The sequence below is a fragment of the Bos mutus genome, chromosome 7 (genome assembly GCF_027580195.1).
Source record: "Bos mutus isolate GX-2022 chromosome 7, NWIPB_WYAK_1.1, whole genome shotgun sequence".
Lineage (NCBI taxonomy): Eukaryota > Metazoa > Chordata > Mammalia > Artiodactyla > Bovidae > Bos > Bos mutus.
Genome location: NC_091623.1, coordinates 3537749 through 3557864, shown reverse-complemented (window position 1 = coordinate 3557864; position 20116 = coordinate 3537749). Strand labels below are relative to the sequence as shown.

The window sequence follows — 20116 nt, the reverse complement described above, 5'->3', positions numbered from 1 at the left end:
CTTCACTTTCACTTTTCACTTTCATGCATTGGAGAAGGAAATGGCAACCCACTCCAATGTTCTTGCCTGGAGAATCCCAGGGATGGCGGAGCCTGGTGGGCTGCCGTCTACGGGATCACACAGAGTCGGACACGACTGAAGTGACTTAGCAGCAGCAGTGTGGGTTTATTTCTGAGACCTCTATCCTGTTCTATTGATCCACATGTCTGTTTCTGTGACAATACTATGTTGTTTTTATTATTATAACTTTATAGTATTTTCTGAAGTTTGGGAGAGTTATGCCTTCAGCTTTGTTCTTTTTCCTCAGGATTGTTTGGCAATTCTTGGTCTTTTATGGTTCCATATAAATGTTAGTATTATTTGTTTTAGTTCTATGAAAAGTGTCACTGGTAATTTGATTGAGATTGTTTTAAATCTGTAGATGGCTTTGGGTAATATGGCCATTTTAACAGTATTAATTTTTCCAATCCAAGAGCATGGACTCTTTTTCTGTTTCTTTGTATCATCTTCAATTTCCTATATCAATACATTCTAGTTCTCAGAATATAAATCTTTCACCTCCTTGGTCTGGTTTATTCCTAAATACTTTTTGATGTGATTTTAAAAGGGATTTTTTTTAATTTTCCCTTTCTGATAGTTCATTGTTTGTTTTAAAGAAACACAACCAATTTCTGAATGTTTATCTTGTACCCTGCCACCTTGTAGTTCTAGTAGTTTTCGTGTGGAATCTTTAGGGTTTTATACATATATTACCATGCTATCAGCACATAATGACAATTTTATCTGTTTCCTTCCAATTTGGATGCCTTTCCTTTTTCTTGTCTGATGTTTGTGGCTAGGACTTCCAATACTAAGTTGAGTAGAAATGGTGAGAAATGGCATCCTTGTCTTGTTCTAGATTTTAGTTGGGAAGGCTTTCAGTTTTTCACCATTGAGTATTATGTTGACTGTGGGTTTGTCATAGATGGTTTTTATGTTCAGACATGTACCCTCTATACCCACTTTGGTAAGGGTTTTTATAATGAATCAATATTGTAGGGAACTCTCTTTTTGCTAGTCGACTGAGTTTTTCCCTTGGAGTTTCTGTCTCATTTGGGAAAAGTTCACCTTAACAATCCATGTGCTTTTATTTAAGCAAATATTTACTAACATTCAGTTCAGTTAAGTCACTCAGTCATGTCCAACTCTTTGCAACCCCATGGACTATATAGCACTCCAGGCTTCCCTGTCCATCACAAACTCCCAGAGCTTGCTCAAACTCATGTCCATTGAGTCAGTGATGCCATCCAACCATCTCATCCTCTGTTGTCCTCTTCTCCTCCTATCTTCAATCTTTCCCAGAATCAGGGTCTTTTCCAATGAGTCAGTTCTTCACATCAGGTGGCCAGGTATCAGTCCTTCCAATGAATATTCAGGACTAAGTTCCTTTAGGATTGACTGGTTTGATCTCCTTGCAGTCCAAGGGACTCTCAAGAGTCTTCCCCAACACCACAGTTCAAAAACATCAATTCTTCAGTGCTCAGCTTTCTGTATGGTCCAACTCTCACATCCATACATGACTACTGGAAAAACCATAGCTTTGACTAGACAGACCTTTGTCAGCAAAGTAATGTCTCTGCTTTTTAATGTGCTCTCTAGGTTGGTCATAGCTTTTCTTCCAAGGATCAAGTATCTCGTTAATTTCATGGATGCAATTACTAACACTGGGATCTCCCTATTCTTCACTCAAACTCAATATCAAGGCCACAACCTCAGCAAGGGCAAAAACATCACTACCCTAAATACTACTTCAGCCTTCAACTCCCCAGCAACCGAGAAAGTTTATGTCCACAATAGGATACAACCACATGGCTAAGTATTCATAAGGAACCAAAGGGCAGATGGGAGAGTAAGCCTCCTTGCCTCCTCTGTTCCCCACCACTCAAAGACAACCATTATTTGAGCTTTCCTGTGTACTTCCCAGAGGTGCTTGTAGCTATATCTTGCTGCTGCTGCTGCTGCTGCTAAGTCGCTTCAGTCGTGTCCGACTCTGTGCGACCCCACAGACGGCAGCCCACCAGACTCCCCTGTCCCTGGGATTCTCCAGGCAAGAACACTGGAGTGGGTTGACATTTCCTTCTCCAATGCATGAAAGTGAAAAGTGAAAGTGAAGTCGCTCAGTCGTGTCCAACTCTTCACAACCCCATGGACTGCAGCCTACCAGGCTCCTCCATCTATGGGATTTTCCAGGCAAGAGTACTGTAGTGGGTTGCCATTGCCTTCTCCAAGCTATATCTTAGGTTGGCCAAAAAGTTTGTTTGGGTTTTCATATGCTTTTATGGAAAAACCTAAAGGAACTTTTTGGAAAACCCAATAAAAGCATGCAAGTGGAATATTCACATAAGCACATCCTTTCCTACAAATAAAAGTGCACCGTGCACTGTCTTGGACTCTGAACTTCTCTTTAACCTAATGAATCTTGAGGAATATTGCATGTATGTAGACAAATGGACAGATATTCAGTGGAGAGCTGCCTTGTCATTTTTTAAATGGCTGTTAAAATCTGTTGACTGGTTGAGCCATCATCTGTTTCTACATGTATGTAAGTTTTTTTTATAGATTCTTAGAGCATAACTGCTAAATTGAGATTTTGTGCATGTTTAAAATTTGGATTGATACTACCCCAGTGGTTGTACCAGTCCAGACACTCACCAATAGCAAATGGAAGGGTCTGCTTCCTCTTCATCTGTCAATTCTATATATTCTCAGTATCTACTTTTCTTGGACTAGCCTTTAATTTATTGTCAGTCAGCCAACAAGTACGAAACAAGCATCTACACTGTGGCAAGTACCATTCTAGCCACTGGGGATATAAAGTCTAATGGGGCATCATCCCTGATTTCAGGCATTTGCAGTCCAAGGAAGGGGCAAGAAGAACCCCAGTGACTATGTGACACTGCTCTCAGGCTGGGATGTAAGGGGGCAGAGGTACATAGAAGCCCAAAGGAAATGCACTTACATCAAACTAGGAGTCAGGGGGAGCTTCCTGAAAGGGTTAGCATCGGAGCTGAATTTGAGACAAAATTAAAGGTTAACCAGAGCAAAGAGAAGAAACCATCTAGTTGGGGGGGTTGCAGGTTGTTGTAGGGGAGACATTCCATACAAGCAAATGGAGACTTGCAGTTCTAAACAGTAGCTGGAATAAGAGGCACAGGTCATAGAGAGGGGAAGAGGAGATGGAGGCATGGGAGGGACTAGGCCACAGTTTGTTCCAGGCCTGCACACGAGGGCTCCTATTCATTTCCACCGCTGGCTCTGTGGGTTCCCACAGCAGCAGCCTGCTGCACTCAATCAATGATTGTCAACAATGTGACTGTGAATGACCTGTCATTTAAAGTGAGAGGAGAGTAGTGGATGGAGCTTGGCCACCTCCTCACAGCTTTCAATGTCAAATGCTCCCAGCCAGAGAGGAAATGGGAGAAATAGGGCAGCCATATAGCCTAGAATCTTGTACTCAAACTGTGGTCCTCAGACCCACAGCAGGCAGGAGCACCACTTGGGAGCTTATAGAAATGCAGATGCTTAGGCCTCACTCCAGACTTGCTGAATCAGCATCTGTGTTTAAACAAGATGCCTAGCTGATTCATGTACATGTTAGAGTTTGGGAAGTACTGGCATCATGTTTAAGGGTTTGGGTCTAGCATCAGCAGAACTGGGTTCAGGACTGAGCTATTTTATTGATTTTGAGGCCTTAGACAAGTTATTTATTTGCAGTGAGCCTCATTCACTTCACTAATAAAGTGGGAGAATGATAATAGCTATTTAATGCTGTTATAATGACATAATATACACAGAAGCCAGGCTTCCCAGGTGACATTTGTGGTAAAGAACTTGCCAGACAATACAGGAGACAGAAGAGACACAGGTTCAATCCCTAGGTTGGGAAGATCCCCTGGAGGAGGCAACCCACTCCAGTATTCTTGCCTGGAGAATCCCATGGACAGAGGAGCCTGGCAAGCTACGTGGGATCACAAAAAGTCAGACACAACTAACGTGACTTAACACACACATGGAAGCACTTAGCATAGCAATCACTTTCCTGTAAGTTGTCAATAGACACAATCCAGTGATAATAACAGGATCCTTGAGGGTGTGGTGTGAGGTCAGAGAGCACCTTCTTCAAAGAGGAAGCCTTGGGGGTTCTGCTATAGAAAGAAATCCAACCGGTTGGGTGCCAGGTTGCCACAAAGCTCTAATCTGAACAACCAGTAGCCCCATAGACATGTATTTCTTTTCCTTCAGAGAAATAGACTAGCCAAAGGGCCCCAAGGTGGATAAGGGGTGCTGCTTTCTCGCTAAGTGTCCTACATGCCAAGTTCCTAGTGTTAATGAACCGGATAGGAAACCAATGGGCTGTGGGCAAAGGGAACCACGAAGAAGCTTGCCCTGCAGAAACAAGTCTGTGTGTCTGGATAAAGCTGCCATGACATCTGCCATTGACACCTGCAGACTGGGCCTGCTGCCAGTGCCAGAGACAAGTAGGCCCTTCGCCGAACTTCTTTTTAATGCGTTGCTGTATGATTGAAAGTAAATACTAAGGAAGAGTTTTAACAAAGAGCCCCTGTTAGTTCATCAGTGGTGAGGTAATATCTTGCCCTAGATAGGAGTTAGGCAACAAAGGTTTGAGCGAGTGCCTGCAGGCTGCCAGGCACCAGGACACATCGCAGTCTCTGCCCTCATGGCACTTAAGAGACTAGAGAGTAAATGGACATGCAATAAATACCCATTAAATCATTTTATCTGTGTCACCGTTTGGAAATACATAATGCATAGCTTGGAGCAAAGCAGTGTGCTGTTGGGCTGGAGTCAGGTGGTGTGAAATCTGTCCTAGTTCTGACCCTGATTCAATGTGCAGTCTTGAAAAGTTCACTTCCCTCCTCTCTGGCACTCAGTTTTATCATCAGGAAAATAGGGGATTTGGCTGTGATGACATCCAAGCTTGTTCCCAACTCTGGGTATCTGTGGTAAGGGTTAAAAGCACCCCATTTATGTACCATCACCAAAAAAAAAAAAAGATAAAATATTTTCTGGAAAAGACCCCCATAATCCCCTTTATAATCTTGTGGACTGTCTGCTGAGCCCTAAGGATTAGATATGCAAGCTCACTGAGATGCCAGACACTAAAGATGCCAGCAGTCAGCAAGAATCAAAGGCTACTTCTTTCTCATGGGGGATCTTGCCTGGCATGGGGGTTAAAGAGCATGAATTCTAGAGTTGAACTTTCTTGAATCAACTGACTATATGACCTGGGCAAGATGCCTAATCTCCCTGGGCAGCACTTTCTTCATTTGAAATGCAGAGGTAACTGGGAGAATAGTGGTTGTTGTTGTTCAGTCACTCAGTCATGTCCAACTCTTTTCGACCCCATGAACTGTAGCACTTTACTGTCCTTTATCATCTCCCAGAGTTTGCTCAAACTCATGTCCGTTGAGTCCATGATGCCATCCAACCATCTCACCCTCTTTTGTCCCCTTCTCTTCCTGCTTTCAATCTTTCCCAGCATCAGGATCTTTTCTAATGAATCAGTTCTCATCAAGTGGCCAAACTATTGGAACTTCAGCTTCAGCATCAGTCCTTCCAATGAATATTCAGGACTGATTTCCTTTAGGATTGACTGGTTTGATCTCCTTGCAGTCCAAGGGACTCTCAAGAGTCTTCTTCAACACCACAGTTCAAAAGCATCAATTCTTCAATGCTCAGTCTTCTTCATGGTCCAAGTCTCACATCCATACATGACTACTGCAAAATCAGAGCTTTGACTAGACAGAACTTTGCAGCAAATAATGTTTCTGCTTTTTAATATGCTGTCTAGTTTGGTCATAGATTTTCTTCCAAGGAGCCAGAATCTTTTGATTTCATGGATGCAGTCACCATCTGCAGTGATTTTTGGAGCTCAAGAAAATAAAGTCTGTCACTGTTTCCATTGTTTTCCCATCTATTTGCCATGAAATGATGGGACCTAGACAGCATATTAAGAAGCAGAAACATTACCTTGCCAACAAAGGTCCGTCTAGTCAAGGCTATGGTTTTTCCAGTAGTCATGTATGGATGTGAGAGTTGGACTATAAAGAAAGCTGAGCACTGAAGAATTGATGCTTTTGAACTGTGGTGTTGGAGAAGACTCTTGAGCGTCCCTTGGACTGCAAAGGGATCCAACCAGTCCATCCTAAAAGAGATCAGTCCTGGGTGTTCATTGGAAGGACTGATGTTGAGGCTGAAACTCCAATACCATTACCACCTGATGTGAAGAGCTGACTCATTTGAAAAGACCCTGATGCTGGGAAAGATTGAGGGTAGGGGAAGAAGGGGACGACAGAGGATGAGATGGTTGGATGGCATCACTGACTCAATGGACATGAGTTTGGGTAAACTCCAGTAGTTGGTGATGGACAGGGAGGCCTGGCGTGCTGCAGTCCATTGGGTCACAAAGAGTCAGACATGACTAAGCAACTGAACTGAACTGATGGGACTGGATACCATGATCTTAGTTTTCTGAATGCTGAGCTTTAAGCCAGCTTTTTCACTCTCCTCTTTAACTTTCATCAAGAGGTTCTTTAGTTCCTCTTCACTTTCTACCTTAATAGTGGTATCATCTGCATGTCTGAGGTTATTGATATTTCTCCAGCAATCTTGATTCCAGCTTGTGCCTCATCCAGCCCAGCATTTTAAGATGATGTACTCTGCATATAAGTTAAATAAGCAGGGTGACAATATACAGGCCTTGACACGCTCCTTTCCCAATTTGGAACCAGTCCATTGTTCCATGTCTGGTTCTAACTGTTGCTTCTTGACCTGCATACAGGTTTCTCAGGAGGCAAGTAAGTGGTCTGGTGTTGCCATCTCTTTAAGAATTTGGCAAAACTAATACAATTATGTAAAGTTTAAAAATAAAATAAAATTTAAAAAAAAAAAAAAAGAATTTTCCACAGTTTGTTGTGCTCCATGCAGTCAAAGGCTTTAGCCTAGTCAATGAAGCAGAAGTAGATGTTTTTTCTGGAATTCCCTTGCTTTTTCTATGACCCAACAGATGTTGGCAATTTGATCTCTGGTTCCTCTGCCTTTTCTAAGTCCAGCTTGAATGTCTGAGAGTATAGATAACATGCTGCAGGGATGCAGTGAGATGACAGATGTACAGACCATCAGAAACACTCCACAGATAAGAACTCTCATTACTGTTAGGATAAATTGGCTCAGAGTTCTTTGAACAGTGTTGGTAAACTGATGACAGGTACTGGAGGGACCCTGAAGTAAGGTTAGAGGAGTCAGCATGGGAGTATTATGAAGGGAGAATACTACTTTACTATATGACCACAGACAGGAAGACCCTAGACTAGCAATCAAGGGGTCTGATGTGCAATTCTGGCTTTACATTGACTCACTGAGTGGCATTGGTCAAGTCAGCCCATCCTTCTGGGTTTCAGTTGAGATTAGTTTCATCTCTGGTTGGGGCTGTGAAAACCCAGTGAGATGCATAAATGACCCTGCTGGAGAGGTAGGATGAGCTCCATCACTGTGAGCTCCTGCTGTGACAGCTGCACTCAAAGGCAGAGAGGACAGGTGGTCCTCACTCCTTCCTACGCTTTCTGAAAGCACAGACACCATATGGTACGGATGGCCCACCATATACTCATTACAGGGCAGTGAGAGGAGATGCAGATGATGCGGTGTTACTAGTGCTCTTCCTTTTCATAAACAGGTTCTTTGCAGGAAACTCTCCTCTTAATATGGGATGAACAAGATGGAAGTGCAGGTGGTGGCTCTGTGAGAGTCCCCCAGATGAAGGTTAGAGCTCTTTGGAGTGTGCACTCCACATCCTATCCGCTTCCCCTGATCAACTGTGCAGGTGGAGACCAGAATCTCATCTCTCCAGCACCTCCACGCCCCACTGTGCTTCCTCCCTGTGACGCTCACCTATGCCAGCAGACCAGGGAGCTTAGAATCTGACCGCTGGGGTAATTGCAGTTGGTAGTCAGAGAAGACACAGTCTGAGGACTCTTCCCCACAGGATTCTTTTTTAATTTTTCATTTTGTATTGAAGTATAGCCTATTAACAATGTTGTGGTAGGTTCAGGTGAACAGCGCTGGGACTCAGCCGTACATACATGTATCCATTCTCCCCCAGTCTTCCTTCCCATCCAGCCTGGCACGTAACATTGAGTAGAGTTCCATGTGCTACAGTAGACCTTGTTGGTTATCCACTTTGAATATAGTAGTGTGTACATGACCTTCCCAAACTCCCTAACTATCCCTTCCCTCTGGCAACCATAAGTTCATTTTCTAAGTCTGCCCCACAGGATGTTTTTAATTTCAACTTGGGTTCTAGTTTGTAAAACTTGCCGGCTTATTGGCCCTCAGTCTTCTCTCTGCATGTATCAGTCAAAATTCCCTCAGTGCATCTTTTTCAATCATTGACTCTTCTAAACTTGAATGAGCCTGTGAACTCTGAGCATTGATAGAAATGGCTGTATGTAAAAACGTCTTTACAGAATGGCTTTTGTCATATCTATGAAGAGCTGGTGTTTATTGAACTTCTGCTTCACATCACGCAATCTTTGGAGTTCCAGAAGATACAACTTCATAGAAAAGGCAATCCATCTTTCAGGCTCTTGGTTTATCTCTAGGGAGATTAAACATGGACATAAGAAAATTTAATTTAAAATATAGGCAATATGTAGTGAATTCTAGAGGGATGGAAGAAGTGGCAGTTTCAACCAAGATGTGAAAAAATTGGAAATCCATGAGTCAGATCCAGTCTGCAGAGTTTTTAAAAAAAAAAAAAAAAAAAAACAGTCCTTACATCATTCTCTACTTTATTTTGAAAAATGCAGAGATTTAGCAAAATGCACCAGCCTTGGAGCATTTTACTAGCAGAAGAGTCACCCCCTTTTAGATGGGGTGGGACTTGCCGGGTCTCACAGCCCCACTCCCCCAGCCCATAGCATCCTCATCTGTAACTCGGCCATGTTCCCTCATTCACCTTACCTGCCTGACTCCTGTGGATATTCTCAGTTCAAGAAGCTGCTGCTGAAGCTTCTGGCTCAGAAGACAGATTACTCACTGTGGCTGAGTCAGATCTCATGAACCCGTGGAGTTTTTATGGTTATGAAGTCCAGGTAGGATTTGGGTAGGCAGGAGAGCACTTCCATAAGAGTGGGATCAGAGGCCTAGGAGGGGAGTATACCCCCAGGAGGCAGCCACCAGACCACCTGGCTGAGCTGAAGGACCACATGCAGAGTGGTGGAAATCAACAGGAGAAATGCAAACTGGGAAACAATTTAGATGCCAGACTGAAATGATCATGTTCACAGTGAAGATCTGAAGATTTTTTAGTCTCAAGAATACCTTGAGGGAAATGGTGTCTTAGAAGGATGTATGGGTGATATACATATGAAGGGTTCAAACTAAATGAGGTGAAAGGCAGTCACCTCACTTTAAAGGCTTAATTGGAAATCCAGAGGGCTTCCTGGGGGACTCAATGGTAAAGAATCTGCCTACAATGTAGGAGATGTGGATTCGATCCCTGGGTTGGAAAGATCCCCTGGAGGAGGGCATGGCAACCCACTCCAGTATTCTTCCGTGGAAAATCCCATGGACAGAGGAGCCTGGTGGGCTACAGTCCATGGGGTTGTAAGAATCAGACATGACTGAAGCAGCTGAGCAAGCATGCACACATGCATGCATGTGGAAACCCAGGCTGGAGGGTTAGAGGGTCTGAGCCTGGCTGGAAGCATCAGGAATGAGGGGTAAATGATGGGAAGATGCTGTGGGGGCAGAACCACCAGAGTCTATATAACTGATGGACACATGGGCTTGAGGGAAGAGAAGGAGCCAAATCAGACTCTAAGGTGAGCAGACCCAGAGTAGGGGAGACATGCTGGGTGCAGGATGCGCGGAGGACTGTATCAGCCTTTCCCGGGCATGAGCGAATCTGCTGCAGGGGGCCTTCCTCCCCAGTCCCTTCAGGAAAAACTCTGACTCTAGCCTTTCTCTCCCAGGAAAAAGACGTGACTCCAGATAAAAATCTCCTGTCCAAGGTGCGAGACGCAGCTCTGTGGCTGGAGACCCTGTCAGAGGGCAGACCCCCCAAGCCTTCCCTTGCCACTGCCTCCTCCGTTGCTGACTTCTTCCTTGCCTTAACCATCTGCAACTCTGTCATGGTCTCCACGACTACCGAGCCCCGGCAGAGGGTAACGACCGGTGATGGTGGGGGTGGGATGGATGGGAGGAGCACAGGCATGAAGGGGGTACCCTGCACAATAGCGCAAAACACTTGGGTCCTAGTCACACTGTCACCACGTCATCACTGTGAGACCTTGAACAAAGCTCTTGTCCTCTCTGGGCCTCAATCCCCTTATGTTTTAAATACAATATAAGAAGTTCCATATGAGTTTTCTGTGTAGGTTTCACATTTTGTGTCTGTCTGCAGGGTAGACGTTAAAAGTTAATATTTACTGAGCACTTGCTATGTGCAGGGTTCTATGCCAAACGTCGCCTGCACTATCATTTAATCTTTATGGCCCAGCAATCCTGTGGGGTATGTCTTTGGATTTAGCAAGTGAAGAAACAGTGGCTCAGAGAACTTGAGTAACTTAATGAAGGACATATGGTGAATACATGGCAGAACCATCTGTATGATTCTATCATAATATCACGGTTTACTGGTATCTGATTTTTAAAGGGTGGGTTAAAAAAAATGAACACCTTGTGTGAGGTTTTGCAAAGTTAGAGATAACACAGCTGGATGGCCATTTATAAAAGACTATACTTGGAGTTTGGAGAAGGCAATGGCAACCCACTCCAGTACTCTTGCCTGGAAAATCCCATGGACGGAGGAGCCTGGTGGGCTGCAGTCCATGGGGTCCCTAGGAGTCAGACACGACTGAAGCGACTTAGCAGCAGCAGCAGCAGCAGCATACTTGGAGTTATTTTTCAGTACTGAAGATAGATTTATTTTATCCACATACTCTCACCCAAGCTCTCTTGTAAGTGATGAATAAGACTAATGGTGTTACAACACTTGGCCACAAAAATCAAGAAAAAGAGGGTTCATCCAGGTACCAAACCAGAGCCCCTATTATTACACCCAGGTTCTAAACTACCCTGAAAAGTCAGCAAGTAATCAGAGGTCTGCAGGGAACTTTGGGAGGCAGGAAGCATTATCTGAGAAGTTCTATGTTCAAGAAAGAAAGAAGTATACCCTCCAATTCTCAATTTTCAAGCTAATGGAAGGCTGCAGCTGGCAGGTAGCTCAGAAGCCCCTGGAGTCAGACAGACCCCGATGTGAGAGCCAGCTCTGCCACCTACAAGCTGAGTGATCACAGCCCACTTAGTCTCGCTGTGCCTTGGTTTCCTCATCCAGAAGTCGGGATAATGATAGGATCCCCTAGCACTGTTGCTGGGAGGATGAAGTGAGATGCTGCGTGCAAAAATAAAGCAGGCAAGGTGATGATAAGGGTTCAGGGCGTGTGAACTGCAACCTGAGTCTGGCTTCTGTCTCCTTTGCTTTGCTTGGCCCATGATCAAAGTGGGATGTCACCACCAATCCCTAGGAAGTCAGGGCTGGAAGGAAACCAGTGGCCTAACCCTCTCACGTTATAGTTGGGTAAACCAAGGCTCACAGAAGGGAGAGGCTTGCCCACCATCATTGAAGTGGATGACTGCAAAATGAGCTTCATATTCTGCAAAATGAGCTTCATATTCTGCCATAAGGCAGCTCGATAGTTTTCCCAACCTGGAGAGTCATGTTCTCCTTTCCTCTTTTGCCTCAAGGTCACCATGCCACCCTCGACCAAGGCTCTGGGGACATCCCTGGAGAAGATCCAGCAGCTGTTCCACAGGTTGAAGCTTTCAAGCCTCAGTCAGTCCTTCTCATCCACTGCACCCTCCGACATGGACTTGGGGGAGAGCTTGGGGGCCAACATCCCCACCACGGACTCAGAAGAGAGAGACGACGGGTCAGTGTGCAGCGGCGGCTATTCCACTGATGGTGGCTACAAGAGCAGCACGTGGGAGCAGGGCGACATCCTGGGGGCAGGGCCGAGGGCCTCCCTGGAGGAGGTGCTGCAGGCCCCAGCCCTCAGCCTAGCTGGTCCCGAGCTCTGTTATGAGGCTGAGAGCCCTGACGAGGCCGCCCTAGTGCATGCTGCCCGTGCCTACAGCTTCACACTGGTGTCCCGGACACCCGAGCAAGTGACCGTGCGCTGCCCCAGGGCACCTGCCTCACCTTTGACGTCCTCTGCACCCTGGAGTTCGACTCTGTCAGGAAGAGGATGTCTGTGGTCGTGAGGCACCCGCTGACCGGTGAGATCGTCGTCTACACCAAGGGTGCCGACTGCGTTATCATGGACCTGCTGGAAGACCCAGCCTGCAGTGAGTCTGTCTCATCAGGGTCCAAGCAGAGAGGGTTCTGGTGTTTATCTGGTGGCATGGAATGGTAACTGGGGTCTTGAGTTATGGTGTCACTCAGTCCAGCAGGTCCCAGCTGGAACACAAGCCCTCGAGATGTTTTCCTCATAGCATCTTCCTTAACACACTGCTCTCCACATCTCCATGACCTGCAGAATTACAGAGCTTGTTAAAGGCATTTAAACAAGAGGAACCTCTTTATTTATCACAGTTCCTAATTTTCCAAACTCATTTAAACATGGATGTTCCATACACAAATTACCCCCCACCCCAGGACATCCGTCAATATACCCTAGAAAATACTGTGGTCCTAACTCTTAGTTTTGGGGAGAAGCCAACTGAACCTGAAGAGGGAAGTGACGTAAAAGAAGAAGCTCAGCTCACTAGTGGTGAATCCTAGAGGAGGTGTCCTAAATCCTGGCTCAGAGCTTTTGTCACACCACCAGAATTCTGCACTGGGCTCGAGTTGCTCTGGGAAACCTCAGGGGATGCTCTTTATCATCCCTTTCCCCAGCCCCCACAACATGGATTTTCCTTAACTTGCTCCAAGCCAGAAAAATGTTCCAAAGTCCCTACATTCTCAGTGTCCAATTTTGGAGCAGCATGAATTAGTGTGTAGCCACTTCCTGATTGCTAACAAGGAGAAGACAGTTATGGGGCTATGATTCTCCCAGGACAGGAGATTCCAGCCAAGTTTCAGAATCGCCCAGGCAGCCCTGTGCCTCCTTCACTGTCAGCTATGGATCAGAGCCAAGAGGTTCATGGGGATTGATGAGCGTTTAGAATGGGAAGGGAGCTAGTTAAGTGTCTTCATCCCCAGACTCTGGCAGGCAAGTGGATTCGGTGTTTCGGAGTCAGGGGAGCCACAGCATTCCATTCCTGCACAACAGCTTTCCACACTGCCCTGGAGATATTTCTTTGTTCCTCACCTGATTCCAAAACGGATGAGAGATGCCTCCAATAAAAGATACATATACGATGTTACTATGAGATTTGAGAAGCAAAGATTTCAAAACAGGGGGGAAAATAACCTCAGGTTTAGTATATGCACAATTTTGGAACAGTCAATTTGACCCTGAGGTTCCTGGTAGCCTGAGCAATAAAGTAAACTCAGAAGTACACAGGTAGAAGGCAAAAGGTGTTTTTAATCTCAGGAGCAGATGTCTTTGAAAATAAAACATCATAGATAGTGCTCCAAAAGACAAAGCACAAAGATTGTGCTTAAGGCATCTGGAAACCAGTAACATCTGAAAAACAAGAAAATCATCTTGAAGGGATTTTATACTGCGTAAAAGCAGGCTTAGAGTAGTATCAGGGAAAAAAATCAGAGCTTTATTGGACTTCCTCATACTTGTCTTACTGTAAAGAATTGTACTTTTAATTTTGCATTATATGGAGGGATGGACACGGGGCATAAAATTTGTTTACTGCTTAAGGTTACTAAAGATCTCAAGCCAGCCCTGGTAAGGAGTCTGATGCTTTTTTCAAGCTTAGACTTACAAACTGCTGCCACTGATTAGGGATGTCTGTGATATCTCAGATGAAGGAAGTGGTGATGGCATCGATCCTGTCCCATAACCGCCAGCCCAGGCTGAAAAATTCTTTTTTATCTGATAGATAAAAGTACTGGAATTTCAAACGAAAAAGACAAATTTCTTCTAAGAGAAATGTATTATATAGGACTTCAAAAGGGGGACTTTGTGCTACACAATGAAATATTTTTCATGCTAGATTTATAGGAATCCAAAAAATATTTTTTTGAAGCCTGACTCAGCAAACCCAGTATGGTAAAGAACTTAGCAATGAGATTTAGGTCTCTCTTCATCTTGGAAGCAACTTGCCATAAGGACTAAAGTAGATTACAGAGCAGGTGATGGATAGCATTTTTAAGACTTAGCAAACAGCTGGTTGGAGCTTCCCAGGTGATGCTAGTAGTAAAGAACCCTCTTCCCAATGCAGGAGACTAGAGTTTGATCCCTGGATTTAGGAAGGTCCCCTGGAGTAGAAAATGGCAACTCACTCCAGTATCCTTGCCTAGAGAATTCCATGGACAGAGGAACCTGATGGGCTATAGTTCACAGGGTCCCAAAAAGTTGTACATGACTGAAGCAACTTAGCACACATGTAAACAGCTGGTTATTCAGGGCTAAACTAGTCACAGGGAAGACTTGTTGTTCTTTGATTCAGCAGGCCTTCAAATGGACCCTCAAGTCTCTATTTAAGTTCCTAGGTGATTCTGATGCAAACAGGTATTTGAGTTTTCCATGCTTTTTTTTTCCTGCACAGTATACAGGATCTTAGTTTCCCAACCAGGGATGGAACATAGGCCCTGCTCTGGAAGCACAGAGTCCTAACCACTTGACAGTCAGGGAATTTCCACAAACAAGCATTTGGGAACAATACTTGAAGCCACCTAACTTCCCTAAATAGTACTTCTCTCAGCCAGACTTTTGATGATCAGATATAGAAAGCGGACAGTTTAAGGACCCATGGAGTTACCACTTTGCAGGGCAGCCTGGAAGAGCAGCTTGGTGTTTGTGACAGGGGTATGTGTGGGGGGGTGGGGGTGGTATAAGGGAATTCCTCCTCTAAAGACTCCAGGGTGTTAGAAACAGGATCCCTAAGCATTTTGTCCATGACCTCATGGGGAACAATGACTATTTGACAGTGAGTGACACTGATGTGGAAAAGAAGATGAGGAAAATCCGAGCCCGGACCCAGAGGCATCTAGACTTGTATGCAAGAGATGGCCTTCGAACACTGTGTATCGCCAAGAAGGTAAGAATAAATTCTGCGTTTAGTGGCTGAAAGGCTCCAACCCTGCTTGTGTCTTTTCTGTTTCTTGTTAGAAGATCCTCAATATTGGTTCTTCTAATATTTTCAAAATTGGCTATCCTGACCACACAGACCCACAACTTTTGACAATCTTGCTGGGACCGAAATCTGAGTGGTAAGGTTCCTTATCAGTGTGGCCTTGTGGTTCCCTGCTTTTCATTGTCTATGTAATTGGTAACCTATAACTCATGATTTTTTTAATGTTGTAATTTTGCCTTTAAATATCCTCTTACCATTTGCATCATTTGCTGAGATCTAGAAGTTGGGAGATTTTATGTGATCACATACAAATCTAGATTTGCGGTTTCTCTTGAAAATGTAGAGGATCTGGAAAACTGGATTACCATTCTTGAACAGCTTCAAATACTATAGTCAGGTAGCAGCAGATTCCTGCTGAGGAATATATTCTTCTGTGCTCCAGGATTGGTCATAGTTCCTACCACTCTCTATCGCATGGCCTTGGCCCAGCTAGATTCAAGTAGGTTACCTTCCCTGGAACCTGCAGGTCTTTCAGTTTGAAGCCCCTACAGGAAAGGCAAGCAAAGAGCTGTGAATCCCAGAGCCAGAGCACCTAAAATCAGATAGAGGAGCTACAATGGGCATGCATTTCAAGATGGTTAGAAGTGATTTTTTTTTAATTAGGGTATAATTCATTTATAATGTTGTTAGCTTCAGGTGGACAATGAATCAGTTATACATATACATATATCCTTTTTTTTTTTAGATTCTTTTCATACTTAATGGTTATTAGGGGGTAATAGGGGGAAGGATGTACTAGGAGATTGGGATTGATATACACACTACTGTATATAAAATAGATAAGTAAGAAGGACCTACTGTATAGCACAGGGAACTCTACTCAGTATTCTCTAATGGCCTATATGGGAAAAGAGTCTAAAAAAGAATAGAGGTGGTTTCTTCTCCATAAATCCCAGAGCTCTTCATCTCTTTTGTGGTGCTTCACTTCAGTTCAGTTCAGTCGCTCAGTCGTGTCCGACTCTTTGCGACCCCATGAATCGCAGCACGCCAGGCCTCCCTGTCCATCACCAACTCCTGGAATTCACCCAGACTCACGTCTATCGAGTCAGTGATGCCATCCAGCCATCTCATCCCCTGTCGACCCCTTCTCCTTCTGCCCCCAATCCCTGCCAGCATCAGAGTCTTTCCCAATGAGTCAACTCTTTGCATGAGGTGGCCAAAGTACTGGAGTTTCAGCTTTAGCATCATTCCTTCCAAAGAAATCCCAGGGCTGATCTCCTTCAGAATGGACTGGTTGGATCTCCTTGCAATCCAAGGGACTCTCAAGAGTCTTCTCCAACACCACAGTTCAAAAGCATCAATTCTTCAGCACTCAGCCTTCTTCACAGTCCAACTCTCACATCCATACATGACCACAGGAAAAACCATACCCTTGACTAGCTGGACCTTTGTTGGCAAAGTAATGTCTCTGCTTTTGAATATGCTATCTAGGTTGGTCATAACTTTCCTTCCAAGGAGTAAGTGTCTTTTAATTTCATGGCTGCAGTCACCATCTGTAGTGATTTTGCAGCCCAGAAAAATAAAGTCTGACACTGTTTACACTGTTTCCCCATCTATTTCACATGAAGTGATGGGACTGGATGCCATGATCTTCGTTTTCTGAATGTTGAGCTTTAAGCCAACTTTTTCACTCTCCATTTTCACTTTCATCAAGAGGCTTTTGAGTTCCTCTTCACTTTCTGCCATAAGGGTGGTGTCATCTGCATATCTGAGGTTATTGATATTTCTCCCGGCAATCTTGATTCCAGCTTGTGTTTCTTCCAGTCCAGTGTTTCTCATGATGTACTCTGCATATAATTTAAATAAGCAGGGTGACAATATACAGCCTTGATGTACTCCTTTTCCTATTTGAAACCAGTCTGTTGTTCCATGTCCAGTTTTAACTGTTGCTTCCTGACCTGCATACACATTTCTCAAGAGGCAGATCAGGTGGTCTGGTATTCCCATCTCTTTCAGAATTTTCCACAGTTCATTGTGATCCACACAGTCAAAGGTTTTGGCACAGTCAATAAAGCAGAAATAGATGTTTTTCTGGAACTCTCTTGCTTTTTCCATGATCCAGCAGATGTTGGCAATTTGATCTCTGGTTCCTCTGCCTTTTCTAAAACCAGCTTGAACATCTGGAAGTTCATGGTTCACATATTGCTGAAGCCTGGCTTGGAGAATTTTGAGCATTACTTTACTAGCATGTGAGATGAGTGCAATTGTGCAGAAGTTTGAGCATTCTTTGGTATTGCCTTTCTTTGGGATTGGAATGAAAACTGACCTTTTCCAGTCCTATGGCTACTGCTGAGTTTTCCAAATTTGCTGGCATATTGAGTGCAACACTTTCACAGCATCATCTTTCAGGATTTGAAAGAGCTCCACTGGAATTCCATCACCTCCACTAGCTTTGTTCATAGTGATGCTTTCTAAGGCCCACTTGACTGCACACTCCAGGATGTCTGGCTCTAGGTCAGTGATCACACCATTGTGATTATCTGGGTCATGAAGATCTTTTTTGTACAGTTCTTCTGTGTATTCTTGCCACCTCTTCTTAATATCTTCTGCTTCTGTTAGGTCCATACCATTTCCGACCTTTATCGAGCCCATCTTTGCATGAAATGTTCCCTTGGTATCTCTAATTTTCTTGAAGAGATCTCTAGTCTTTCCCATTCTGTTGTTTTCCTCTATATCTTTGCATTGATCGCTGAGGAAGGCTTTCTTATCTCTTCTTGCTATTCTTTGGAACTCTGCATTCAGATGCTTATATCTTTCCTTTTCTCCTTTGCTTTTTGCTTCTCTTCTTTTCACAGCTATTTGTAAGGCCTCCCCAGACAGCCATTTTGCTTTTTTGCATTTTTTTTCCATGGGGATGGTCTTGATCCCTGTCTCCTATACAATGTCACAAACCTCATTCCATAGTTTATCATACTCTATCTATCAGATCTAGGCCCTTAAATCTATTTCTCACTTCCACTGTATAATCATAAGGGATTTGATTTAGGTCATACCTGAATGGTCTAGTAGTTTTCCCTACTGTCTTCAATTTAGGTATGAATTTGGCAATAAAGAGTTCATGATCTGAGCCACAGTCAGCTCCTGGTCTTGTTTTTGCTGACTGTATAGAGCTTCTCCATTTTTGGCTGCAAAGAATATAATCAATCTGGTTTCAGTGTTGACCATCTGGTGATGTCCATGTATAGAGTCTTCTCTTTTGTTGTTGGAAGAGGGTGTTTGCTATGACCAGTGCATTTTCTTGGCAAAACTCCATTAGTCTTTGCCCTGCTTCATTCTGTATTCCAAGGCCAAATTTGCCTGTTACTCCAGGTGTTTCTTGACTTCCTACTTTTGCATTCCAGTCCCCTATAATGAAAAGGACATCTTTTTTGGGTGTTAGTTCTAAAAGGTCTTATAGGTCTTCATAGAACCGTTCAACTTCAGCTTCTTCAGCATTACTGGTTGGGGCATAGACTTGGATTACTGTGATATTGAATGGTTTGCCTTGGAAACGAACAGAGATCATTCTGTCATTTTTGAGATTTCATCCAAGTACTGCATTTCGGACTCTCTTGTTGACCATGATGGCTACTCCATTTCTTCTGAGGGATTCCTGCCTGCGGTAGTAGATATAATGGTCATCTGAGTTAAATTCACCCATTCCGGTCCATTTTAGTTTGCTGATTCCTAGAATGTCGACATTCAGTCTTGCCATCTCTTGTTTGACCACTTCCAATTTGCCTTGATTCATGGACCTGACATTCCAGGTTCCTATGCAATATTGCTCTTTACAGCATCAGACCTTGCTTCTATCACCAGTCACATCCACAGCTGGCTATTCTTTTTGCTTTGGCTCCTTCCCTTCATTCTTTCTGGAGTTATTTCTCCACTGATCTCTGGTAGCATATTGGGCCCCTACTGACCTGGGGAGTTCCTCTTTCAGTATCCTATCATTTTGCCTTTTCATACTGTTCATGGGGTTCTCAAGGCAAGAATACTGAAGTGGTTTGCCATTCCCTTCTCCAGTGGACCACATTCTGTCACATCTCTCCACCATGACCCGCCTGTCTTGGGTTGTCCCACGGGCATGGCTTAGTTTCATTGAGTTAGACAAGGCTGTGGTCCTAGTGTGATTAGATTGACTAGTTTTCTGTAATTATGGTTTCAGTGTATCTGCCCTCTGATGCCCTCTTGCAACACCTACCATCTTACTTGGGTTTCTCTTACCTTGGGCGTGGGGTATCTCTTCACGGCTGCTCCAGCAAAGCATAGCCACTGCTCCTTACCTTGGATGAGGGGAAGGAGCAGTGGCTCCTTACCTTTGTGGTGCTTAGTACACCATAAGGTTTAAGACCATCCACTTTAAAGCCAGGCCTGGGACAAGTCCCAGTCACTTATCAGTGATGTGGCCTTGGGCAAGTTCTTCACCTCTCTGAGCTTTGGGATGTTCTCATGTGTAAAACGGTGCTAGTGTTCCCTACTTCATACAGTTGTCATGGAGATTCACTAAGATGACACAAGTAATGCTGGGACAGTGACTAGCACTTTCTACTCTATAGATTGTAATTAAAACCTTACCACTTCCTGTATTTTATTGAAATTATCTATTTCTATTTCGCCTCCTCTGATAAGACTGTTCTTCCTCAAAAACAAAAGACCTACCTGTGTCCCCTTTGTTTTCCCCACAGTGCCATGCATGGGTGGGAAATTAAAGAATATCTGATGCTTAGACAAAAGAATCATTTATTACTGTAACAGACAGTGTGCGTATAATGCCAACAGAGGGGTCTAAAATGCTATGGACTCCAGAAGAGGAACT

General features: G+C 44.1%; 1 protein-coding gene across 1 annotated transcript in view; it reads left to right on the top strand.

Annotated features, from left to right (window-relative positions):
• The window catches only part of ATP10B (ATPase phospholipid transporting 10B (putative)), a 385358-nt gene that overhangs the window by 315243 nt on the left and 49999 nt on the right, over nt 1–20116 (top strand). The window contains 4 exon segments of the mRNA XM_070373041.1: nt 10035–10226; nt 11809–12238; nt 12241–12408; nt 15113–15222. Coding sequence (XP_070229142.1) covers nt 10035–10226; nt 11809–12238; nt 12241–12408; nt 15113–15222 — 900 coding nt within the window.